General features: G+C 37.6%; 1 protein-coding gene, 1 long non-coding RNA gene and 1 pseudogene across 2 annotated transcripts; all 3 read left to right on the top strand.

The window, feature by feature from the left end:
- Positions 1–813: 813 nt before the first annotated feature.
- On the top strand, positions 814–4,615 carry LOC118797743 (annotated as a pseudogene).
- Positions 4,616–4,699: 84 nt separating this feature from the next.
- LOC118798419 lies at positions 4,700–5,589 on the top strand. Its single transcript, XR_005006008.1, has 3 exons — positions 4,700–4,778; positions 4,916–4,961; positions 5,500–5,589. It is a non-coding gene; the product is annotated as an uncharacterized LOC118798419 (long non-coding RNA).
- Positions 5,590–22,801: 17,212 nt separating this feature from the next.
- On the top strand, positions 22,802–23,776 carry LOC118797742 (B-cell receptor CD22-like). Its single transcript, XM_036557007.1, has 5 exons — positions 22,802–22,813; positions 22,982–23,135; positions 23,226–23,486; positions 23,579–23,661; positions 23,768–23,776. The coding sequence occupies exons 1-5, from the start codon at positions 22,802–22,804 to the stop codon at positions 23,774–23,776; spliced, it is 519 nt and encodes a 172-aa protein (XP_036412900.1).
- The last annotated feature ends 1,883 nt before the right edge of the window (positions 23,777–25,659 follow it).

Genomic DNA, 25,659 nt, shown 5'->3' with positions numbered 1-25,659 from the left:
GACGGCGGCAGGGTGTCCAGCCTGCGCCGCCTGCTGCCAGCAGAGGGCGACGGCAGCAGGGTGTCCGGTCTGTGCCGCCAGCTGCCAGCAGAGGGCGACCGCGGCACAGGGCCATAACTTCAGGGAACTCCAATTCCCAGAAGTCCGCGGGCTGATTAGGCCCAACGCGACACACCTGCGGACTCCTCTACTTAAGGTCAAGGCAAACAGTGGTGTTTGTCACACCTTTGTAGAGGGGTGACCGGTACGGTACTTAGTGTCAGAAAAGAAAAGCAAAGAAAAGAAACTGTCCCAAATCTAAAAAAGAAAAAGAAAAGAGGGCTGAGAGAAGAAACTGCCCCAAAACTAAAAAAGAAAAAGAAAAGAGGGCTGAGAGAAGAAACTGTCCCAAAGCGGCTTAAAGCCATTAAATAAATAATAAATAAATAAAAAAAAGGAAAAGAAGAGGTCTGCCTTCCCTTCGTTTTTGGAGTGGAAGTGTTTTTTGTTTTTCCTATTATCTGTCCTCTCGCCTCTCTAGTTCAGCCTTTGTTTGAGCACGCTGCTCTCAGCGTCTCTTTTGTTTGCCGTTCGTTATTTTCCCGCCTTTTCTTTTCCCCCTTCCTTGAGGTGTTATTGCCAGTAGTTACCTGTGCTCCTCAGTGGCGCAGTGGCAACGCCATGAAGTGCTGATCAATACATTGCCGGTTCGAACCTGGCTTTGGGTCACCTCATGTGCATGTTTTGGATTCACAACCCAGTATCACAAACAACTCATTTTTTCCATTTTCTGTTTCCATTTCTGCACTTGGGTCCGCCTCCCTGCCGTCCCGTAACAGAATCAAGAACTCCAGGTCAGGTAAGCAGAATTGTTCAGTAGTGCCTGCATTGCAGCACCAGGTATTGTTCTCAAACTCACAGCCTGTCACCAGTTGTTTTTAGGAAATAAGCTGTTCAGTCTGATTAGAATGCTGTTAGCCCTTTTGGCAGAATTGCAGAGTCTGACATGCTGCAGTGGTGCCAGGTTTCCAAAAATGTGAAAGTGTAGTCTATTTTACAAGGAGCAACATTTGGTAGTAGTAAGCTGGGCCTTCTGGTCAGCTTGATCCAAGGAAAGACTACAATTGACTCAAGGCCTCCAGCTTGAACAGTTGGTACTGCAGTGGAATCCAGCTGTGTGGTTAAGTGGTAAAACTTTGCACTGGTTAACACTAGCTAATTCATTAAAATCTGTATTTAGTAGTTAGGGTGTAGTTTGCTTATGCTAACAAATGGCTTTGAAAAAACTTCCTGGTCATGAAAACTCAGAAATGTCTGATCAACACCCATCACTTTATTAGCTGTTTTCATTATATTAATAAAGTCTTCATACAGGTAAAATACTTTAATATTAGCCATGAGAAGAAAAGAAATAATGGTTTTAATAATAAATAACACCAAAGCACATTTCCTGCTGTAGCAAAGACGATCACATGCATTCTGTAAGAGGAAACACCATTTTAATGAGCCTGAGTGTTTTTATTAACTGCAGCAGCTCGCAGTTAAACGTGTTAACCACATCTAGTCTAACATCTCAGTGCTGCCTCTGTTCTCTTTATTTATCATTGGGACATTGGCGATTAGCCTTGCTACAGAACGGTAAGATATTTGATTTAGTTTGGACATTTTTAGTAGTTTATGAGAGAGAATAAAGAATAGAATACACATATTTAAGTTTAGCATTTGTGTAAATTGCTGAAAATTGTTTACACCAACATCGTTCAAGTAAAACTCAAGACATATTAAAGAACTTCAGATTAACTTTCATCATTGTGTCAGCAAGAAAAGTTTTTTGTTTTTTTGTTTTTTTTTTCATTTAACTGTCATTACCTAAAATATTCTACAGGTTGCTGTGATGAGATCATTGAGAATGACTCCTCCTCTTCCTCTAATCTTTCTGCTCATGACTGTTGGTGAGTCAGTGTTTGTTGGGCTTTGTGGTTTCTCTCAGAATCAGCTCAGTGTTGTAGAGTAGCTGCTGGAGTTAGAGAGGAGAGAAGTGAAGCTGTAAGCTACAGTAACTCTGACTGTCTTATGGGCTCCAGACTCTGTAATCAGCTCATTCATACATCATATGTTTCAGGAGCTTTTGGAACAAAGTGGAGTGTGAAGTACAACCAACAGAAAATATGTGCTCTAAAAGGATCCACAGTGTTTATGAATGGAACTTATACTAGCCCAGAACATCTTACAGTGACTGAGACTTTTTGGGGTATAGATCCAGTTCAGGGTGTGGAGCCGACTGATCTGAGTAAAGACCCAGATTATTCAGGCAGAGTCGAGTATTTAACTGATGAACAGAAACACTTCTCCCTCAAACTGAGTGATGTAATGAAGAAGGATGAACATCAGTTCTGCTTCAGAATCATAACAAATGAAGAAAAAGAAAAATGGCAGGGATATCCTGGAGTTCAGCTCAGAGTTACAGGTGAGTTAATCATCCCATTGTCCAGCTATAAGACACAGCTCTGGTTTCAGAGTAATGTTTCTTATTCATGACTGCTCTGAATATTCATGTTGTCTTATCACTGATTTTATTGATCTGCTCTAATGATGTTCAGCTTCTATTCTGATTCACTCCTACATCATTTTATTTGTTCTTACACCTGATTCAGATGATTTATCTGCTTATTTTCTTTTAGACACTCCATGTCATCATGAAAAATATTAATCCTATAAAATCATAGGCTTATTGTTTAGCTGTTGATTTTAAGAGCAATCATTCAGTTACTAACACTGAGCAATTATTCAGTAAATATAATTAAATATCAAACAAAATATCATTATTGGAATAAAACCTTGTATCTCAGAAAGGATAAATTTACAGGAGAAGAGAAAATCTCAGTAATATCTAAAATAATTTAAAGCACATTTCTTTCTTTTTTTCAAATCTATTTCTGTTGCTCCTATTGATTGTAACATGAGTGCTCACAAATTTTACCAATCGTTTTGTTATTGATCAGCTCAATCAATGGTGTTTCTTTATGATCAATCTCATGTCTGGTAGAAGTGTGCGTAAATTTGAGTGTAATATTTGAACAGCATGATTTGGATTATTGTCAACAACATTATTAATTGTAGCACAACACTAAGAGCTGAAAAAAAGAGAATGCTAACAGTTTTGCATACAGCAATTCTGGGACTAAAGTGGACATACTTTTTTCTATTATTATTATTATTTAAGTATACAGCCATTTAAGAAAATCCTTTATCAATACATTCCATTTAAAAGTTTTTGCTTCATGTTAGTGATATAGCAAATAACTTCCTCCATAACATAGCTAATATAATACAGTAGAAGCCCATATACTGCAGTATTATCACTTAAGTAACCAGCAAACACTAAAGAAAAAAAATACTTTCCCAACTGAGAAAAGAACTATATTTTACTCTTTTTACATTTTATTCTTTGCAATTGTTCTAATTTTAACACTATAAAGATATTTAACCTTTGGCCAGTAGGGGGAGCGGTGGACCTGCTACTCAACCCTAAACTTCCTCTATGGTTCATGAGCTGCTGAACTTTATTGTTTTACTGGCTCATTATCAAAACTTATACAGAAATGTGACCATATTTTACATAAATTATGTATTTATAAGGGCAATTTAGGTTGTTCTCTGTTACCAATGATATGGAAGTAAGGTAATCACTTGCTTCTATGAACTGAAGCTGATTTATCAATTGCACTCAAATCACTGCTTTTTTTCATTGTCGTACAACAGTTTCCTGAATGAGAAGAAGAGAAGATCATACATCATTCAGTTTAGTTAAATCTGCACTCTTTTCTAATTTTGGAAAATAAGGTTCAACCACTTTACAGCTTTTCTTTCCTGATCTGATGTTTTTCTCATTGTCTTAGGGCTCCATGTAGAAACTCCTGAAGAAGTGACAGAGGGAGAAACAGCAGATCTAAACATGTGAAACAAACTGCAGTCTGACTGATCCAACATTCATCTGGTACAAAAATGGATGTCCTTTAACCACAAAGACCATCAAGAACAACCAGCTCCACCTGCAGACAGTCAGCAGTGAGGATGCAGGCAGTTATAGCTGTGCTGTAAGAGGATATCAACACCTCCACTCTGCTGCTTACAACCTCAGGGTTAGATGTGAGTCCTCTCATTTTTTTTTTTCCTAAAGTAAATCGAAGTAGGACTTGACAAATGTCTCCTAGCTTTCACAGCTTGATTAACTTTTTATTTTCTAATTTAATTGTAGCATTTGCATGTTTTAAGCAAAATATTAAATTATGTAATACATATTTCAGATTTAAACATAAGCAAATCTGGAAATACAAATCAACTAATCATTTTATTTTGCATAGATTCCCCAAAGAACATCTCAGTGTCCATCAGTCCATCTGGTGAAATAGTGAAGGGCAGTTCAGTGACTCTGACCTGCAGCAGTGATGCAAACCCACCTGTGAAGAACTACACCTGGTTCAAAGAAGGTGGAACCTCACCTGTAGGATCTGGACAGAATTACAGCATCATCAACATCACTGCTGACCACACTGGACTGTACTACTGTGAAGCTCAGAATGAACATGGAGCTCAGAATGGAACTGTGATGGTCGCTGTTAAGAGTAGGTGGTGAATAATAAGAGAAATGCTGTATTACTGTGTCCACATTTACCATAATGACAGAATGAAGTGATAGCAATGATTTTCTCTGCTGCAGGTCAGGGTTTTTCTGCAGTTTGGATTGCAGTGGGAGGAGGAACCTTTCTCCTTATTACTGTCTTAATCTGCATCTGCAGGTCCATAAATTTTAGCAAATATTTTCTCAGTGTAAATAAATGACTTCTTTGTTTATGCAGCAATACATTAACAAATACAAATTATTTTTCCCTTAGACTAATTAGAATATAGTAACTATTTTGTCCTGTTTTCACAGAATAAAGAAAAGAGCTGCTGGAACTGATCACAGTGAGACAAAACAGGTAAACTTGGTCATAATTAGTAAAGGTGCCCTCTTGTCCACTCAGAGAATGTTTCCAACAAGTACAGTAACAGTTGACTTTAAACTACTATTGAGCTCAGAAACTGCTAGAAACAAAAGCCAGTGCTGATACCTAGAAAGAAAACTACAGAATTAAGACACAGCATTAGTGCAGTTCAGTTCAGTACAGATACGGTGACCACAATCCAAATGACCACATATTGTGTTCATCAGTAGGTGACAGATCCACTTGCAGGCTATATTTGTTTATTATTTGAGAACCACAACCAAGAGGATTTAAATTTGGAACACTTCAAGAAAGCGTATGTCGTCAATTCCAATTCAGGCTAATTTGGGCTAATTTTCCTCATGCGTGAGCGCGTTTTCTTCTGCAGGGGTGTTTTTCCTTGCACAAGAGCAGTTTCCTCACCTGCTAATTTTTTTTTTAATTGAAAGTGTTTGTAAGATAATAGTCTTTTCTGCCACATTTTCAGTACATTAGACATTTAAACTGTTCTCCATGAATGCTTCACTCTCAGGATGATGTCCTCTACACCACCGTTACACACAGCAGATCCAGACCTGTACAGGCTGCTGCTTCTGCTGACTCTGGAGCTGCTGATGTTCTGTATGCTACAGTCAGGATTCAGAATGATGATGTGACCAGCACTGACCAGCAAAGGGAGCCCCAATATGCCAGTGTTACATTCCACCACCACACTGCTGCCACTGGGTGAGTTTCACAGACCTTTTTATATAAAGCTGCCCAGAGAACAAACGCTTAAGAAAAGAGGAATTTAAGGCTTAGACACAAGTGCTATTTCATGTAGGCACCTGTAGGGGTTTTACAATGTTACATAAGCACCAGTCTAACTTTCACTTGCTACGTTGTTCAAACCTGAAAGTAGGATAATTCAGGACTGTTTGATAAAATCTCTCTGAGTGTGGTGATCAACATCAGCTAAAGTAAAGAGAATTTAACAGAAATGCTGGTGAAATACATGTTGCCATTTACATATAATTAATATGGCAAACTTTAGACATGCATATTTTGTGCCCACAATATACCATTAGCCAAATTAGACAGTGCTCATGCCTTTAGTTTGCTTGGGGCTTTCATTCACCAATAACAAGTTTGTATTTACCTTGTTTTGAGGCTTCTTTTAGAAGAATCTGTTAATCTTATCATTGATAAAATATTGTATTGTAAATATTTAGTCTTTATTTACAACAAATGGATGATTTTTTTTTTTCTTTTAGCGAAGCCTTGATAATCATGAGAAAACACTGAACAAATGCTTTGTTCATCAGATGTGACTAAATTTAAATTAAAACAAACTTCACTTTACAATAAGGTGGCAGTTTATCTCAGTGCTCAGTTAAAGGGTTGAGCACAATACTATGATGCATATTACACAAATAAAGTGCTCTAGAAATGCTTAACTCCCTTTATCAGCCAGTTCTTATTGTTATTTTTTACAGCTCATTTTTTGATGAGGTTTGATAAGACGATAAAGATAGAAACCTAGAATGATGCACAAGATCTTGATACATTAAACACAAACAGAAAATGTTTATTTCATGTTAGTTATTGTTTAATATCAGCAGAGCTGAACTCAGCACTGTGACCAGTTTAACAGTGTTAGAAAAAGCATTTGGATTTTCAGTGAAATTTCAGAGGCAGACTTTTGTTTTAGGTGCAGCTGCTGTATCAGAAAAAGGTCTCTGGACTGTTTCTGCTGGATAAAAACTGTGTTTGTGTTGTTAAATAAATGTAGTGTAGTGGTGAACATGTTTATTAAAGATGGGAAAGAGTGAAGTTGTGGTTTGTTCTGATAAACTTATTTTTAAGTTCTGTTTTTTTGACATTAAAGGTTAAAGTTTCACATTCTTTGTTTGTAGGTCACCAACTCATAATGTGGAAGATCCCTCAGTGATTTACAGCACAGTAAGAAAAGATTAGATCTGCTGAGAACTGCTATACAGAGAGAGAGAGGGAGAGATGGGGGGGAGGGAGAGAGCGAGAGAGAGAGAGGGAGAGAGCGCATTGGCATTGATGGATTCTTCAAGTGTTGAGTATTTCTTTGTTGTTACTGTGCATGAAAATGAACAGTCAGTAGTGAAGATTTAAGTTTTACAGTGTAATATTTCATTTTTTTTTTACTTTTGTCTTTTTTACTTTGAGTAAACATAATTAATTTGATTAGATGTATTTGAGAACCAAATCTTTATTTTTCTCCAATTTATCATTTTATATTTCATCTGTGTGTCTTAAACATATGCAGTAAGCAATATTTTATCTAGTAATCTATTCATTATTATTCTTTATTAGATACTTTTTTGACAAATATATTTCTCTGGGGCTTTTTTTTTTGGAAAATTTCTAGATATGAACTCAGACTTTGTGTTTATTGGAAGTCTGACTTCATGGGATTTGAATGTTTGATCGATTTCTGTGAATAAAGTCTTCTTTATTAATGAAACTCTCATTTGTAGCAGTTCATTGATTTCCATTTTGTAAACAATATCAGATTAATTTAATCAGTTTACAATGTCTGAATTCATTATTAACCGTTGACAGCAGTTCATCGTGTTACACTGAGACCAGTGCGGGGAAGAAGGATGCTAGAGGCCGGCAGGACAGTTACAGCAAGCATTTTCCTTTAGTTTTCACACAAAACACAAAACAAAAACCATAAATGCACATACTGGACACTTTTCAGTGGGTTCTAACTAGATTTTCAGTGCTTTTCTTACCCACCAACTTTGCAGTCCTTTTTTCAGCTGCTGGTTGTCCCTCCCTCTGCTTTTCTTCTCTTTCTTGTCTGCTTCTTTTAAAATTACCCACTCTGCCAAAGCCCCCCACCCCCAGCATCAGTATCTCTTTAAGGGAAGCATGAGCAGCTGAGCTGAGAGAGAAAGAGGGAGCTCACTGCTCTGCCTCCCCATCACTGCCCACCTCCACACCTCTAAGATTTCTATAGATGTGATCTTTATTTTCTGTCATTACAAATCTCCACCTCTAGAGTGCAGCAACCAGTCAACCACTTCCTCCTAAATGTTGATTCTGAGTAGAAGATGATCTGAGGTCAGTTTCTGTTTCTGATCTAGTGGGTAAAGGTGGTTATTATAGAGCAGCTCAGTGATTTTGTTTCAAGCTAAACAATATTATACCAGATCTTTTATCAGAGCCTCATTTCAGTCAGCAGTTCTGCACTAAGATGCGTCACTGGAACTGAAGTCTGGACGACCTTATTGAATAATGAGAGTTTAAACTGCAGGTCAGTGAACAGGGGCAGAAGATTGAAGGTTAAATTCCCTCTCTGTGTTTGTTTATCTCTGCTTCTCTCTCTACATATGAGTCTGTAGATCATTAAAGAGTGTTAGAGCTCCCCCTACAGGACATTGAAGCGAAGATGCAGAGGATGCTTCACTGGTAACTTCTGTTAGTGTGGATACCTGTGGCTGCCCAACATCAACAAGCTCCATGCACAACAGCTCCCTGAAGTGCTTCTGGGTGAGGGGCTTCTGCTGCTTTGCCAGTGCCATCATCTTGAGGATGATGAAGCTGTTCACCATTGCAATATCAATAAAGTGGAGAAACAGCTTCATATACCAAAACCTTTTACATCACAGAAAACTACTTTATGAGAGCATCAGACAAGTCAACTCCCCCCATGTACTCCCTCACTGGCTCTGGCATGGCGATCTGTTGGACAGGCCAGGTGCCATTTTGTCTTCTGACCAGACTTTGCACAGATGGCCTGCTATAAGCTTTGTGGACAGCAGAGCACATTGTGACATCTCTTGTGTGTCTCCACTTTACAAACAGCAATGGGCCATCTCTGATCCATCACGTCACCACGGTTCACTTTTCTTGGCAGGGCATTGACTGTTGTTTTTCGAAAGCCTATCCTGGTCTCACTGATGGCCCCAAAATCCAATTCCATACAGGTGACAGAAGAGCAGCAAGCTGGTGTAAAAGTTGTCAACATACACCATGTGCCATGAGCCCAGAGAGGGCACATGGAGCAGATTTGAAGCTTAGGCCATTTCCTGATGGTTCCCTTGCCTTCCCCTCATAGCCAATAAAGTCATTTATGGGTCCCTCATGTGCAGGTATGCACTCATGGCTTCATATTGGTACCTGGCCATCACAGAAGCAGGAAATAGGAGGCTGTGCAAGTGGTCCTTCCTCCACAGGTCCCGGGCAGCTGAAGGTTTCACCAGTCCAAGACTGATGATTACACTGAGAAAACTAAGCATTTCACCAGGATTTACATCCATCAACTGCCTCTTTGTGCCCTCTGCGTTTCTCTGTGCTGCATATTTGTTAGTTTTGCTGCACAGGGTTCGGATCACCTCTTTACTGAAGAACAGCTGGAAGATAATAGAGGGGCTGTTGTCTGAAAATCCAGCTTAACTCCTGGGGTCCTCCTGGGGCAAAACTACAGTGGAGGAGGCTGCTTGTCCTCCTCCGAGGGGTCACACCATCTATCATGCATCTAACATTTTGCAGCATAACCAGCATTACATTTCATACATGTGTGCACTCAACAAGACTAATTTATCATATATGTAACATATTTGGCAAAATAAAGTGGTTCTGATTCTGATTTGAAAATAAATACAAATTACAAATCATCATGCTAAATAAGACTAAACATGTCATGCTAAATGTATAATAAATAGATATGCTATCTAGGCATGCTATATTTTACATGCATGGTAAGTGGCATTTGACAACTTGCTAAACCAAATTAGATTCATTGCTAATAGGCTAAACGATTATTGTGGGGTAAATATATTATAAATTAATATTACTATGCATTATCTCATACATAAACATTTCTATGTATGTAAACAACTTACATGTTGAGCATGGCATTCATGCTGGCAGCCATTGAACCATCACTCAAAGCTTCCAGCTCATCGTTCTAAACAACTCCTCGTGAACCTCAGCCAAAGTAAACCACCTCTTTGCCATGATGTCCAAAAGTATTCCAAAAAAAATACTTAAATGTTTAAATCAACCACAACAAACAGAGTCACAAGCGTGTGTTTTGCAATGCGATGCCCTCTGTCACATTGTGTGGCCAGAGCACATTCAGGGGTGATTGATTCACGCATTCCCCTCTCCAATTCAGTAGGTGACCAATCAAGGCAAGCGACCTATCTACTTTTTATTTTATTATTTATTATTATTTGTAATTTCTTTCAATATGTGTCAATTATTTCTGGGACCATGGATAAATACTGTGAAGTGATTTGATAGGACACAATTGGACACCATCGTGATCCAGTGCTCATGCAATAGGTACAAAAGAGAGTCACTGAAAGAAAACAGTTGTTCATGGGTCAATAAAAGCCACAGAATCTAAGAAAGGACATCTTTAGCTTTGAATTCAAGTACATCTCTGTGTGAAAACTTTACACTGTGTGGTCGCTAAGAGCATGAAAATATTATGTTATGGTTGCAGTGGAAATTAATGTATGTTTTGTAAGAAGATGTCGCTAGAGGGCAATTCTGCATAAACAGATTAATTACATTTGTATGAACAGCTACTTTTCCAATATGATAGTTTTAATTGTAACAAGTGTATAATAAACTACATTATATGAGTGGTTAATCCTACAAGAAATAACAAGTCGTCTTAACATTTCACTAGCTGTATTATGTAGCATGGTAAGCTAACCAAATCTTAAACCATTCTATACAAGTCTTTAAAAGTAACTTTTATGTAATGAATTAATAGTAATTATGCTGTAATATCACTACCCAAAAACAATGTCTGGATTACCAATGGTGAAAGACGGTGGATGTGAATAGAAAAATGTGAACAACTTTAAGTGTGAACATAAATCAATATGAGAAGCTGCTTACACTTTTCATCTTGGAAGTGCATGAATTGCAAAGATGTCAAAACATTCTGACATGAATGTAACAGCAATGTAACAGTATGTGGCAAGAGGCAGCATTGTGTTCCCCACCACATTCACACACTGGATGGAGCTCTTTAATATCAAACCAGAAAATAAAATATTAAATGACACATCACTTAAATCTATACAATAAAAATCTGTAAAGAATAAAAAATGATCAAAGTTATAAGTGCTTCTTTCAGCATTATAAAAGGGAAATCACATCTAAATCTGGTTAAAGAAATGATAAATACTGAAGATTTCTTTTTTTTTTCTTTGCTTAAATTCATTAGTGTAATAAATTCACACAATGAAAATCCCCAGTTTCACCCAGCAGAACAGCACCCTCTTCATGTCAGTTCACAAACTGCAGACAGAGACAGTCACACCAGTGATGATCAAACCCTGCTATCACTTAGTGTCAGAACAGCACAGACAGCAGGTGAAACAGCAACATCAGATACATGTGATTTAAAACATATTGTGTCATCGGTGTAGAAGAAGACGCGGGAAGCAGCACTTAAAACTAATGTCCTTTTATTCACACAACAGCAGAAATCCATTGCTCAGTGCTTTCTAAATGCCTGGTAAACAGGCAAGTCACCAATAGCCACGCAACTCTAGTCCATGGTGGATACACAGACCCATCTAACTTCCCCACAGCCCAGCACAGAATGACACAATACAACACAAACAACACTATGTTGGAGCTCCAACATTTAGCCTTGACCAACCAGGCTGCTCTTGTGCCTCACCGCGCTGTCTCCAGTCTCCAGCCTCCAGTCAAGGCATAACGGCATTGCAAACAAGTGTTATCGCCGGACCCATTATCAGGCCTTCACACGCCATCTCCAGCCTCTGGCCATGCTGTGATAGTTTTGCTTCGTCCAGGCATCCTTGCCGGCAGGTTAAGTTAGTTGGTAATAACAATGGGTAAATTTACCTCCACCTTTAACCTATCCATGCAGTGAAACACCCACATACACACTAGTGAATGAACACATACTAGGGGCAGTGAGCACACTTGCCCAGAGTGGTGGGCATCCCTATCCACAGCACCCAGGGAGCAGTTGGGGGTTAGGTGCCTTGCTCAAGGGCACTTCAGTCATGTCCTGGCAGCTCAGGGGATAGAACCGGCAACCTTCCAGTCACAAGGAAGGTTCTCGTGGCTGTTCTTCAGCTGGGCTCCACTGTCAAGCCTTGACATGTCTAGGCTACTGTCCTCCGCTGCCCATCTTTGTCCCGCTTCTCCTCTTTCTAGCATTTCTTGGCAGGGCTAAGTCTTCTCTGCCATTTCACTGCTAGGATTTCTATTCCCCTCCAGTCCACTAGGGGATACCACTGTGGCATCACTCTAGAAGAAAAAAGAAACACTTCAAACTGCTCTTTCATTCACGTAGTAAGCAGGGGAAACCCACCACTCAGCACAACTAAAATGGCCAGTAAGCAGGCAGAAAACAATGGCACAAACAACACTGCTGCACCTCCTAACAACTATTTATACATTTCAAGTCTGTCACGCTGCCATGGCAGCGGTCATGGCACACTGTGCTTGCCACTATACATGACCACACCTCCTGGACATGAACGGCCACACAAGCCAGGAGCAGGATGCTACAATGTCAAGCACAGTGGAAGTTCTGAACAGCTTTATCTGCCATATTTCCAGGTTTGAAAAGTGAAAGTACATCAGGCTGCAGTGATTATTAGGAAGTGCTGCTGTCTAAAGTCCACACCTAGAATTAGAATTAGAATTAGAATTAAAATCTTTATTCAACAAGTACCAAAAAACATAAAATAGACAGCATAGAACAATCTGCAAAGGGTGATAAATACAGATACAATCAGATACTGAAGTACAAATGTACCACATGCACAGCTAAAAGAAATGAGCAACAAATATACACCGATCAGGCGTAACTCCAGCAGCACTGCTGTGTCTGATCCACTCAGACCAGCACAACACACACTAACACACCACCACCACGTCAGTGTTACTGCAGTGCTGAGAATGATCCACCACCCAAATAGTACCTGCTCTGTGAGGGTCCATGGGGGTCCTGACCACTGAAGAACAGGGCAAAAGGGGGCTAACAAAGTATGCAGAGAAACAGATGGACTACAGTCTGTAATTGTAGAACTACGAAGTGCTCCTATATAGTAAGTGGAGCTGATAAAATGGACAATGAGCGTAGAAACAAGGAGATCATAATGTTATGCCTGATCGGTGTAAATATACATTTAAATGCAAACATATTTGTAAAACATGTATATTGCAATAGTTAGAGTGCATATGTGCACATACTACAGTAGAGGAAAATAGGAGAGACACTTATTCAGAAAGATTATGACATGGTATATATAGTTTTCACAAAGATCCTGACTTTTTTTTTGTGGGGGGGTGGAAGGGTTATTCTTATGTAAAAACAGAATCTATACAGACTCAAGGGCACAGAGGTGTGAAAGAATCTGCAATTTAAGAACACATCATGAATCAGACAGACTTTTTCTTAGAACCTTTCTCAAGAACAAATTTAAGAAAAAACCTAGGAAGGTATTGGTGAATAAGGACCTATAATATTGGAAAGAAAGATATCATAGTTAATTCACTCTTTGCATGACCTTAAGATGAATCATGTCTCTTGCTGCAGCTAAGAATGTCACATGCATCCTCTAAGAGGAAAGAGCATATTAATAACTCTGTGTATTTCACCTGAGTGAAGCCACTTATAATTAGACGTGTTAACCATGTCTAGTTTCACATCTCAGTGCCGTCTCTGTTTTCGCTATTTATAATGTGGGGGTTGGAGATGAGCCTCTTTACAGAACGGTCAGATGTTTTGTTTAGTTCAGAATATTTTAATAGTTTCTCATGCAGAATAAGATGTGGGAAACATAGTACTTAAAAGTAGTGCTCTTTTGCATAGTAGCAGGTGAACCCACCACTCAGCACTACTGAAACAGTCGGTAAGCAGGCCGGTCACCAATAGCCACACAACTCTGGTCCATGGTGGAGACACAGACCCAACTAACTTCCCCACCGCCCAGCACAGAATGACACAATATGGCACAAACAACACTGCTGCACTTCTTAACTTCCATAACAACAAATATTTACACATTTCCAGACTCTCTCGCGCTGCCACGGCGGTTCGTGTGGCACTCTGAGCTCACCGCTCCACATGGCCACTGTCTCACTGTGTGTTGAGCAGCAAATATAAGTATATATTTAAATGTCAGCAGGCTTATAACATTTTGATATTGCAATAGAGTGCAAATGTGCACTTACTACAGTACAGGAAAGTGAGAGAGACACTTATTCAGATTATCACACAGTGTGTATAGTTTTTACAAAGATTCTGACATTTATCAATGTTTTTTATTTGAGATTTATTCTTGGGTAAGAACAGAATCTACACACATTCAGAGCACAACGTTGTGAAAAGATTTGCAGTTTAAGAGCACATCATGAATCCGACAGACTTTTTCTTAGGACCTTTCTCAAGAAGACATTTAACAACAAACGTAGGAAGATATTGATGAATGAGGTCCTCTGTTATTATACATGTGAAACTTAACGACATCATAGTTTCACAATTAGATAATTCACTCTTTGCAGAACTTTAAAGTGAAGCACTTCTCATGGTGCAGCTAAGAATGACACCTGAATCTTATAAGAGGAAAGAGCATATTAATGACTCTATGTTTCACCTGAGCACAGCAGCGTATACTTAGACGTATTAACCACGTCTAGTTTCACATCTCAGTGCTGTCTCTCTTCTCACCATTTGTCTTTTGGACGTTGGAGGTGAACCTCATTACAGAACGGTAAGATGTTTTCTGTAGTTCACAATATTATTAATTATCAGAAAAAAAGGTTCCTAATATCCACATAAAGTTCAGTATTTGTGATTGTATTGGATTGCTGGAAATTGTTTCTACTGCCACTGTTTCTCATTTCAAAGAACTTGTGAGTTTAACTTTCCTGGTGAAGTCACAAGTGTGAACACATATATGTGCACACAATATGAAAACAATAAACAAATACATTGTAAAAACAATATAAATTGTGTCACTATATGCTATGGCATGAAGAACAGAGTGATTCCTTAAGTCTGCACTGTGGTGGGAAGAATATGAAAATGAAGAAGTTGATCTATGTTCCCTAATACACACCTTAGTAGCACTTTATTTTACAGAAAAATAAGTCACTACTATTTATTAGGTACATGTGAAGTACTTACAAGTAATTGTCTGGTACATTGTACATACTTTGTAGCAAATATGAAAAGTATCAGTTATGTATAACTGAACTTACTCATAATCTAATGGTAAATGTGTAGTACTCTGAATTCAGTGGTACTTACATAGTACTTACTGTGAATTGAGTAGTAAATATACAGTATTTACTCTGAATTTAATGGCAAGTATGTGGTACTTATTCTGAATTTAATGGTAATATGTAGTCCTTACTATGAATTCAATAGTAAATATGTAGTACTTTGAATTTCATGGTAAATATATAGTACTTACTCTGAATTCAATAGTAAATATTCAGTACTTACTCTGAAATGCATGGTAAATATATAATACTTACTATGAATTTCATGGTAAATATATAGTATTTACTCTGAATTCCATGGTAAATATAGAGTACTTACTCTGAATGTAATGGTAAATATGTAGTACTCATTCTGAATTTAATGGTAAATATGTAGTACTTACTCTGAATTAATGGTAAATATGTAGTCCTTACTCTGAATTCAATAGTAAATAGGTAGTACTTACTCTTATGAATATGTAGTACTTTAAGTTCAATTTTAAACATGTAGTCCTTACAATCATTATTTGGTGCAGGTTCAGTATGTAAGTACAGAGTAAATGATACTAGAAATATTTTGAGAAATATCAGACATATTTTAGCTTTTACTGATTAAGCAGTGACATGCTAAGTTATGTGTGTGTCTGGGTGTCTGCCCTGCAATGGACTGGCGAACTGTCCAGGGTGCATCCTGATTTCTGCCCAATGACTGCTGGGATGGATTCCAGCACCACCCAGGACTCAGAAAGAGAACTGGCTTAGAAAATATGAGTGTACATAGTATTTACACAGTAACTGCATGTTCTTTTATTGTTAGCATGTGCAGAAATTAACCAGACATGCTACCAGCTACATTATTACATAGTTATGACAAGTACTACCAAACTTGTTCAGGGAGTGCATGCGGTGTCTATGTGATAGAGATTAGATTACAGGTGACAATTGTGTAAAAATGATAGAGTATCTACCACTCCGCTGTGAGACAGATGGGAGCTGTATTTCTGTGCACAATCGCTCATTAGACTCTGTTCTGAACTCTGTGTTTGAAACATTGCTGAACTCTACTGTCTGCTTTTTGGATTTAATTCAGTTTTCTGTGTATACATTATGTATGGTAATGAAGATTGTCTATGGTTATTTAAACTGCGTGTAGCTATAAACATTTTGTATAGTTATAAACAGTGTGCATAGTTATGCACGTTGCGTATGGTGCTAAACATTGTGCATAGTCCACTGTACACTGTCCATAGTCCATAGTACACTGAAATGGTTATGTACACTGTGTATGGTTATGAACATTGTGCAGGGTTATAAACATCATGTATGGCTATGAACATTGTGCATATTCAGGAACACTGTGAAATGGTTATGTACACTGTGTATGGTTATGAACATTGTGCAGGGTTATGAACATTGTGTGTGGCTATGAACACTGTATGGTTATGAACACTGTATGGCTATGAAATTGTGTATAGTTATTTGCATTGCACATAGTTATGAACATTATTTATGGCTATAAACAATGTGCAGATGTAACGGGTAGGAGCTAAGAGGACTAGGAGAGTATAAATTATGGGGCACTATGGGGACCCAACAGCCATAGCAAATACAATGGCAGTAAGACCCGGCAGCACTACAGGTAACTGAGGACATTAGGACCCAGCGGCATGGTAGCTCTTACAACCTAAGGCCATTTCACTGCTTCTTTATTAAGCTCACCTGTGGCTCACTTGGGTTCGTAGCTTGTGGCTTGTGTGTGGGAAAACTTGGTGAGTTGGGTGTCCTTGTTTTAAACTAAATTGGTTTGCTGGAGAGGACAGGTTTATGAATCCTCCTCAAGCTAAAACTGGGTGCTACATTTGTTTTAGTTCCCCTGTTCTGTAAGACTGGTGTGCCTGCAGGAAAAGGAACATATCCTGTCTTAAAGGTTGCAGTTGCCTTCTGCCATCAAGGTGGTTGAAGCTTGAGTTTGGTAAGTAAGCACTGTACACAGTATGTACTTGTATGATTGTAGCACTGTTACTTGTCTAGTTTATTTTTAGTATCATGAGATGTGTCATGCTATTTTGCTAACTAGAGCGAGTGGGAGGCCAGTAAAGGCCTCTGACGACCAGTGCTGTTCCCAGTGTAAATACCTGAAACCTGTTCTCAGGTGACTCCAGCCAGAGTTTAATAAGTAAGCTGTTTTAGTACATTTAGGTGATGTTAATTTTAGCTTACTTTATTTAAAATAAAGATTATATTTTATAAGCTATAAATTGTAGCTTCTGGGTGCCCATAATAGGTTTTATGTGACCAGTGCTACTGCAGATTTTATTGGAGTATGTTAAGGGATGGTTTCTTTAGTTTATTTCTATTTGGCAAGTTATTTTATTTATTTCTGTGATGTGATGTTCATTTTAAAATCTCCATGATGGTTCATTGTGCTCCTGGGATGCTGGGAGGATATCCAGGTGGTAAATAGCTGCTGCCAATATAGGGGCACACAGGTATGAGCTCTACTGTACTGTACTGTAGTGTCAGAGGCAGTTGCCTAAGTTGGAAGCCTGAATGGATGTTCTAATAGTTCTTTCTTTCTCTTTTTTAATAGGAGCGTGTACATAGCTAAGCATTAGCCACTGTTTGTGTTTGCTTTTTTTGCTTTGTTTTATTCTGCCTGACCAATTGCTTTATAGTGTTGTAATTTGTGTTTTGATATGTTGTAAATACCTTTGTTTTGTTTATTTTGGGCCTGCTATTACTGTTGGTATTTAAATAATGGCTTTGTAATGTTTTTACTTTGTCTTTTAAATTGGAATTATAAAATTCTTCCACATTGCAACCTACCATTTCCACTGTTGATACGGTTAAAACCCATTGGTATATTGAGTGTGTCTTACATTGGAATTGAGGATTTGTGTTTATTTATTTTGTTGTGGTTTATTTACTGCTTGCTTGAGGTAGAGTGCTTTGCTTTAAACCCAGTGAATAATCCTTAAATGCTTGGGAATCATTGAAGGTTGTACTAGCCACATAAGTATGTTTAAGACTTAATGATGGAACCTGATTGGTGTTAAGCTTTTATTTGTTTGTTTAGTGTTTTTTTTTTTTTAATAGTCTAATAAAATGTTGCTATTTTATTGTACATCAGACATCTGATGTTCATTTATTTGAACATACCTCACGGGAAAACAATACATAGTGTTAGTGTTTAACAGTCCATTCTTTATATAATTTTTAACTCAGAGGTTGCTCTCATCCCTTAATTGAGAGTGGCATAGTCGTGACATGATGTATGGTTATGAACACTATGCATAGTCGTGAACACTGTATGGTTTATGAACATTATGTATGGTTATAAACAATGTGCATAGGTCTGAACATTGCATATGGTTATGAACATTATGTATGGTTATAAACAATGTGCATAGGTCTGAACATTGCATATGGTTATGAACATTATGTATGGTTATAAACAATGTGCATAGTTCTGAACATTGCATATGGTCATTAACATTATGTATGGTTATGGTGCATAGTCATGAACACTGTGAAATGGTTAGGAACACTATGGTTATGACAATTATGCATGGTTATGAATACTACGTATGGTTATGAATGTTCTGAATAGTTATGAACACTGTGTATGGTTATGAACATTTTGTATGGTTATGAACATTGCATATACTTATGAACATCATGTATGGTTATGAACATTGTGCATAGTCAGGAACACTGCAAAATGGTTATGAACATTGTGCAGGGTTATAAGCATTGTGTATAACTATGAACACTATAGTTATGAACACTATGGTTATTAACATCATGTATGGATATGAACATTGCATATGGTTATAACCATTATGTGTAGTTATGAATGTTGCATCTGGTTATGAATGTTCTGTATGGTTAAGAACATTTTGCATGGTTATGAATCATGTATGGTTATGAACATTTTGCATGGTTATGAACTTTGTATATAGCTATTAACACAATATATGATTATCAACGTTTTGTATGGTTATTAACACTATATGGGTATGCTCTGGATACCACAAATACAAGAAAACAAATAGTTGCCGTGTAAATAATAGTGTACAAATGCACACTTAATTTTATAGTCCTATTTAAATCATATTATAGAGAACTTACCAGTAAACATAGCAGTAAACAATCTTAATATGGAATGAATTAGTCTACTGGAAAAAGATAAAATAAAAAAAGTACTTACTGAGTACTCAGTTGTATGTACCCTGCAAAATTTACTCCATTGTCACCTGTACCTGTAATCTACCATTCTCTATCACATAGACATGTATTGACTAAAGCCGTTTGGTAGTATTTGCCATTACCATGGACCTTCATAGCATTAATAGCTGAGATATACCTCATATTTATCAGAATAACTTGCAAAGTATGCACAAAGTATTTATTACTTGTAATAACATTTTTACCATTACCATTCTAAGAAAGTACATACTTGGTGTGTACTTACTTACTTATTTGTCTTTTAGTCAGATAAATAAAACATCTGTTGTTGTCAGCATTAAATGTATTTAATCTCTACATAAAAGGAAATGGCAATCAGGACACGTTTCGTTTAATAATGTCATTAATTAAAAATATCCTCCAGGCTGCTGTGATGAGGTCACTGAGAATGGCTCCTCCTCTTCCTCTGATCTTCCTGCTCATGATTGTTGGTGAGTCAGTGTTTGTTGTGGTTTGTGGTTTCTCTCAGAATCAGCTCAGTGTTGTAGAGGAGCTGCTGGAGTTAGAGAGGAGAGAAGTGAAGCTGTAAGCTACAGTAACTCTGACTGTCTTATGGGCTCCAGACTCTGTAATCAGCTCTTTCATGCATCATATGTTTCAGGAGCTTTTGGAACAGAGTGGAGTGTGAATTACAACCAGCAGGAAATATGTGCTTTAAATGGATCCACAGTGTTTATGAATGGAACTTATACTCACCCAGAAAATCTTACAGTGAATGAGACTTTTTGGGGCATACACACAGTTAAGGGTGTGGAACCGACTGATCTGATTAAAGACCCAGATTATTCAGGCAGAGTTGAGTATTTAACTGATGGGCAGAAACACTTCTCCTCAAACTGAGTGACGTAGTGAAGAAGGATGAACAGGAGTTTGCTTTCAGAATCATAACAAATGTAGAAAAAGAAAAATGGGTGGGTGCACCTGGAGTTCAGCTCAGAGTTACAGGTGAGTTAATCATCCCATTGTCCAGCTATAAGACACAGCTCTGGTTTCAGAGTAATGTTTCTTATTCATGACTGCTCTAGAATATTCATGTTGTTTTTCATCACTGATTTTATTAATCTGCTCTAATGATGTTCAGCTTCTGTTCTGATTCACTCCTACATCATTTTATCTGTTCTTACACCTGATCAGGGTCCTGCTACATCTGGCATAAAGCTAACATCACATTCCACCATAACAACATCATTCCAACAGTCAAACATGGTGTGGTGGTAGTGTGATGGTCTTGGGATCATTTGCTTTGCTATACCTTGATCATTTTCTTTTTGATCCTTTCCATGTCAAATCATGGAAAACTCCTTAAATTCCTTGTTACATACTAGAGCTTTGTTACTAAATATCTATAGTGACTTCAGCGCAAAATGGCTGAGCTATCCTTAGGTTACAGAAATCAGTGAGATGATATTCAGTAAATAATTCCTCTATACTTTGTTCATATATATTGGTCCATGGAGAAATTGCTTTGTTTACCGGAACATACTATACATTGTTTTTTAACCATAGTAGTTCAGTAGAAGTTATGATTCAGTACCCATAATATTGAAATAATTTTTGTAAGTTTAGTAACCTATGAATTAGCTTAGACAATTAGTGAAATGTTAATGAGGTATATGTATTAGTCATCAATCATTGATTTGTTGATATATAGATTTGTGATTTATCATATTTGTTGGTTAATATATAATGATTTGATGCTGTATCTATTAAATTCTATTAGATTTCTCCTTTGAGTGAATATGAATGCACAAAGCATTCTTTTCTAACATTGTAATTTTAACATTATGAAGCTATTTATATTCTTACCAGTACACTCTCTGAAAAAGGTGCTAAATGACGAAGTTGTATTGACTCCACACACTCTGCTGTACCACCAGGCTTTATATTTTAGGATTATCTTTACAATGATTAGCTTATGAAAATGTATGAATAATCATGTTTCTCCTGTGAAACCACAACAACAACAAAACAACAACAACAACAAAACAACAAAACAACAATAATAATAATTATAATAATAAGAAACACCGTTGAACCTTAAGACTGTTCTTGTACATTTGAGTAAACATTTACATTGTTTGTACCTTGATGAACAAAAATGTACCTGTGCAATATCTTTCTTTCTGACAGGGTAATTCAGTGTAATTCTGCCATTGCACCTCCTGCTGAACCACCAACTCCACCAGTGGGCACAACCGTTGTCTTATGAGCCTGCTTTTGTGTTATTAGCTTACTCTGCAGAAGAAAATGCACAAATTAGGCTGTGCTTAATGCAAATTACACACTATATGGACAAAAGTACAGGCAAACACCTCTTAATCATAGAATTCAAGTGTTTCATTCAGTCGCATTGCCAGAGGTGTTTAAAATCAAGCACCTAGCCATGCAGCCTGCCTTTACATACATTAGTGAAAGAATGGGTTGTTCTAAAGAGCTTTATGAATTTGAGCATGGTACTGTCACCTTTGCAACAAGTGAGTTCACGAAATATCTTCCCCCATAGACATTCCATGTTAAACTGTGAGTGGGATTATTAAAATGTAAAAGGGGGTTTAGGAACCACAGAAACTCAGCCATGAAGTGTCAGACCATGTAAAGTTAAAGAGGAGGTCGCTGAGTGCTGAGGAACATAGAGCACAAAAGTCAGCAACGCTCTGCTGACTCAATAACTGCCAATAAGAATAACTGAGGTCTAAACCTCTGGCATCAATATCAGCACAGAATCTTCATGGCAAGGGTTTCCATGGGCGAGCAGCTTCATGCAAGCCTTACATGCATGCAAGTGTAAAGCACACTGGACTCTGGAGCAGTGAAAATATATTCTGTTGCACCAATTCACAATTTGTTTCATCATAGTATAGTGGTTTCCTGAATCAGTTCCCTGATTAGTTCTAACATCATTCAGGACCATCAAATCTGTGCTTGTTTCCACGTAACTTTATTAAATAAGGGTGACACTTTTTATAGCTTTTCTCTCCTAATCTGATTGTCCTCTTATTGTCGTAGAGCTCCATGTGGAAACTCCTGAAGAAGTCACAGAGGGAGAAACAGCAAATCTGACATGTAAAACCACCTGCAGTCTGACTGACCCAACATTCATCTGGTACAAAAATGGATGTCCTTTAACCACAAAAACCATCAAGAACAACCAGCTCCACCTGCAGACAGTCAGCAGTGAGGATGCAGGCAGTTATAGCTGTGCTGTAAGAGGAAATCAACATCTCCACTCTGCTGCTCAGAACCTCATAGTCAGATGTGAGTTTTCACTGCATTTCTAAATGATTGGTATCTCAACGCACAGGAGAAATTGATAAATATCTCTCAGTTAACCTAAAGCATTAGTAATACCAATGATAACCAAAGCAATTTGTAACTGCAATTACCGAAAACTGTGATCTTTACAAAAATCATAACATGTATCTCTAGATCCTCCAAAGAGTGTCTCAGTGTCCATCAGTCCCTTTGGTGAAATAGTGGAGGGCAGTTCAGTGACTCTGACCTGCAGCAGTGATGCAAACCCACCTGTGAAGATCTACACCTGGTTTAAAGGATCAACATCAGTAGGAAAAGGAAAAATCTACAGCATTCCCAACATCAGATCTGAGGACAGTGGAGAATACACATGCCAGAGTTGGAATGAACATGGAGAGAGAAGATCCACTGCTGTGCAGATTAATGTTACATGTAAGTTAATGTTGAGGTATTGAGTTAACTTCAACTGAAACTCAGTAAACACTAAAATAAATTTCTTTTTAATTTTTTCTTCTGTTGTAGATCCTCCAAAGAGCGTCTCCGTGTCCATCAGTCCTTCTGGTGAAATAGTGGAGGGCAGTTCAGTGACTCTGACCTGCAGCAGTGATGGAAACCCACCTGTGAAGATCTACACCTGGTTTAAAGAAGGTGGAACCTCACCTGTAGGATCTGTACACAGTTACAGCATCAACAGCATCACTGCTGACCACACTGGACTGTACTACTGTGAAGCTCAGAATGAACATGGAGCTCTGAATGGAACTGTGATGGTCACTGTTAAGAGTAGGTGGTCAGTAATAAGAGAAATACTATATTTCACTGTCCACTTTTCAAATAATGACAGATGAAATTGTTATAATTGATCTTTTCTGTAGGTCAGAGTTTGTCTGCAGTCTGGATTGCAGTGGGAGGAGGAAGCATTGTCCTCATTATCATCTTAACCTGCATCTGCGCGTCAGTAAAATATAGCAAAACACTTTCTGCAATGCAACAAAATGATCTATTTGACTTAAAATGATTTTGACTAATTAGAATGTATCCATTGTTTTTTGCTGTTTGCATAGGATGAATAAAAGAGCTGCTAGAACTGATCACACCGAGACAAAACCAGTAAGGCTTCAACCCAAATGACCACAAAAAGCAATTCTGTCCACTAGTCACTGGCAGTTTTCATCGTTTCTTGTTTGAAAACCACATAAAAGAGCATTCAAATCTCTTTACATTAGACATATAAACTGTTCCCTATGAATGCTTCACTCTCAGGATGATGTTCTCTACACCACCGTTACACACAGCACATCTAGACCTGTACAGGCTGCTGCTGCTTCTGCTGACTCTGGAGCAGCAGGGGGACCCCACTATGACCATGTTAAATTCCACCACGCACTGCTGCCACTGGGTGAGTTTAACTGAGCTTTTATATTAAGCTTTCCAGAGAAACCTTGTTTAAGAAGAGAGAAAATTAAAGTTTTCTTTAAGCACCTTTATTGGATTTCCAGTGTTATATTAGCCCCAATCTAGCAATAGTGTGCAGTGTGCATTCCCCTCTCCAAACTTTCACTTGCTGGGTTCTTTAGACATTGGATCAAGATTGTTCAGTATAAGCTGTTAATGTATAATGGATTAAATATTAAAATATGCAGAAATATGTTTTAGCTGCAGCTGCTGTTTTGTCAGAAAAAGGTCTCTGGACTGTTTGACTAACTCAGTTCTCATCTCAGCATCATCTGCTGGATAAAAACTGTGTTTGTGTAGTTAAATAAATGTAGTGTAGTGGTGAACATGTTTTTTGGAGAAGTAAGTTTTTGTTTGGTCTTACCTATTTTAAACCTGCTTATTTTTTAGAAATTAAAGGTTAAAGTTTCACCTTCTTTGTTTTATAGGTCAACAATTCAGAATGTGGAAGATTCCTCAGTGATTTACAGCACAGTAAGAGAATATTAGATCTGCTGAAACCTGCTATACAGAGAGATAGAGAGAGAGAGGAGAGGAGGAGAGAGAGAGAGAGAGAGAGAGAGAGCGCTTTGGTATAAATGAACTTTAAGTGTTGACCTGTTCTTTGTTATTCCTGTGCATGAAACTGAAGTCTCAGTATTAAAGAGGATTAAAAGATTAAAGTTTATTATTTCATTGTTTTTATTTTCACTTCTAGTAAATATCATATTATTAGTTCGCTTAGATGTATTTGAAACAGAAATCTTAATTTTCCCCCAGTTATTTTTTTTTAGCATTTTTTTTCTTTATCTGTGTCTTAAACTTATACAGTAAGCTGTGTTTTATTTGATGATCTTTTTTATTGTCATTCTGTATTATGTATTTTTAACAGCCATATATTTCTCTGGGGATTTATTAAGTTTTATTTTTACTATTTTGAGATATGAACTCGGACTTACTATTTAAAGTCTGACTTCTTGGGATTTGAATGTTTGTTTGATTTCTGTGAATAAAGGCTGCTTTATTAATTAAACTTTTATTTATAGCAGTTCATTGATTTCCATTTTGTAAACACTGTCAGATTAATTTAATCATTTTACAATGTCTGAAATCCTTAGTAACTCTTGATATAAGTTCATGGTGTTACACTGAGACCAATGGGATACTAATTTGTGTAATATACACCAAAATGATGCCAACAGAGCACTAAATTGGACCTGCTAATGTGCTTTATGTATTTCCCAACACACTTAATGAGAGTAAAAATACAATGTAAATTTAATAAAATAATAAAATGTAAGTTTAACACACTATGTACTAACCCGAGATGAAGAAGGACACTAAAGGCCGGCAGGACAGTTACAGCAAGAATTGTGCTTTAGTTTTCACACAGAACACAAAACAAAAACCATAATTCTGTGTACGGGACACTTTTCAGTGGATTCTAACTAGATTTTTCAGATCTTTTCTCACACAACAACTTTTCAGCCTTTTTTTCAGCTGTTTCTGGTCATCCCTCCCT

The sequence above is a fragment of the Colossoma macropomum genome, unplaced genomic scaffold (assembly GCF_904425465.1).
Source record: "Colossoma macropomum unplaced genomic scaffold, Colossoma_macropomum, whole genome shotgun sequence".
Lineage (NCBI taxonomy): Eukaryota > Metazoa > Chordata > Actinopteri > Characiformes > Serrasalmidae > Colossoma > Colossoma macropomum.
Note: the sequence above shows the minus strand (reverse complement) of the source record. Positions and strands in the feature narration are given on the sequence as shown.

Bases quoted from the DNA above. Each gene is read 5' to 3' on its own strand.
- LOC118797742 (XM_036557007.1), top strand. The intron at 23,136-23,225 runs GTAAGTTAATGT...CTTCTGTTGTAG, and splicing joins TGTGCAGATTAATGTTACAT to ATCCTCCAAAGAGCGTCTCC. The intron at 23,487-23,578 runs GTAGGTGGTCAG...TCTTTTCTGTAG, and splicing joins TGTGATGGTCACTGTTAAGA to GTCAGAGTTTGTCTGCAGTC.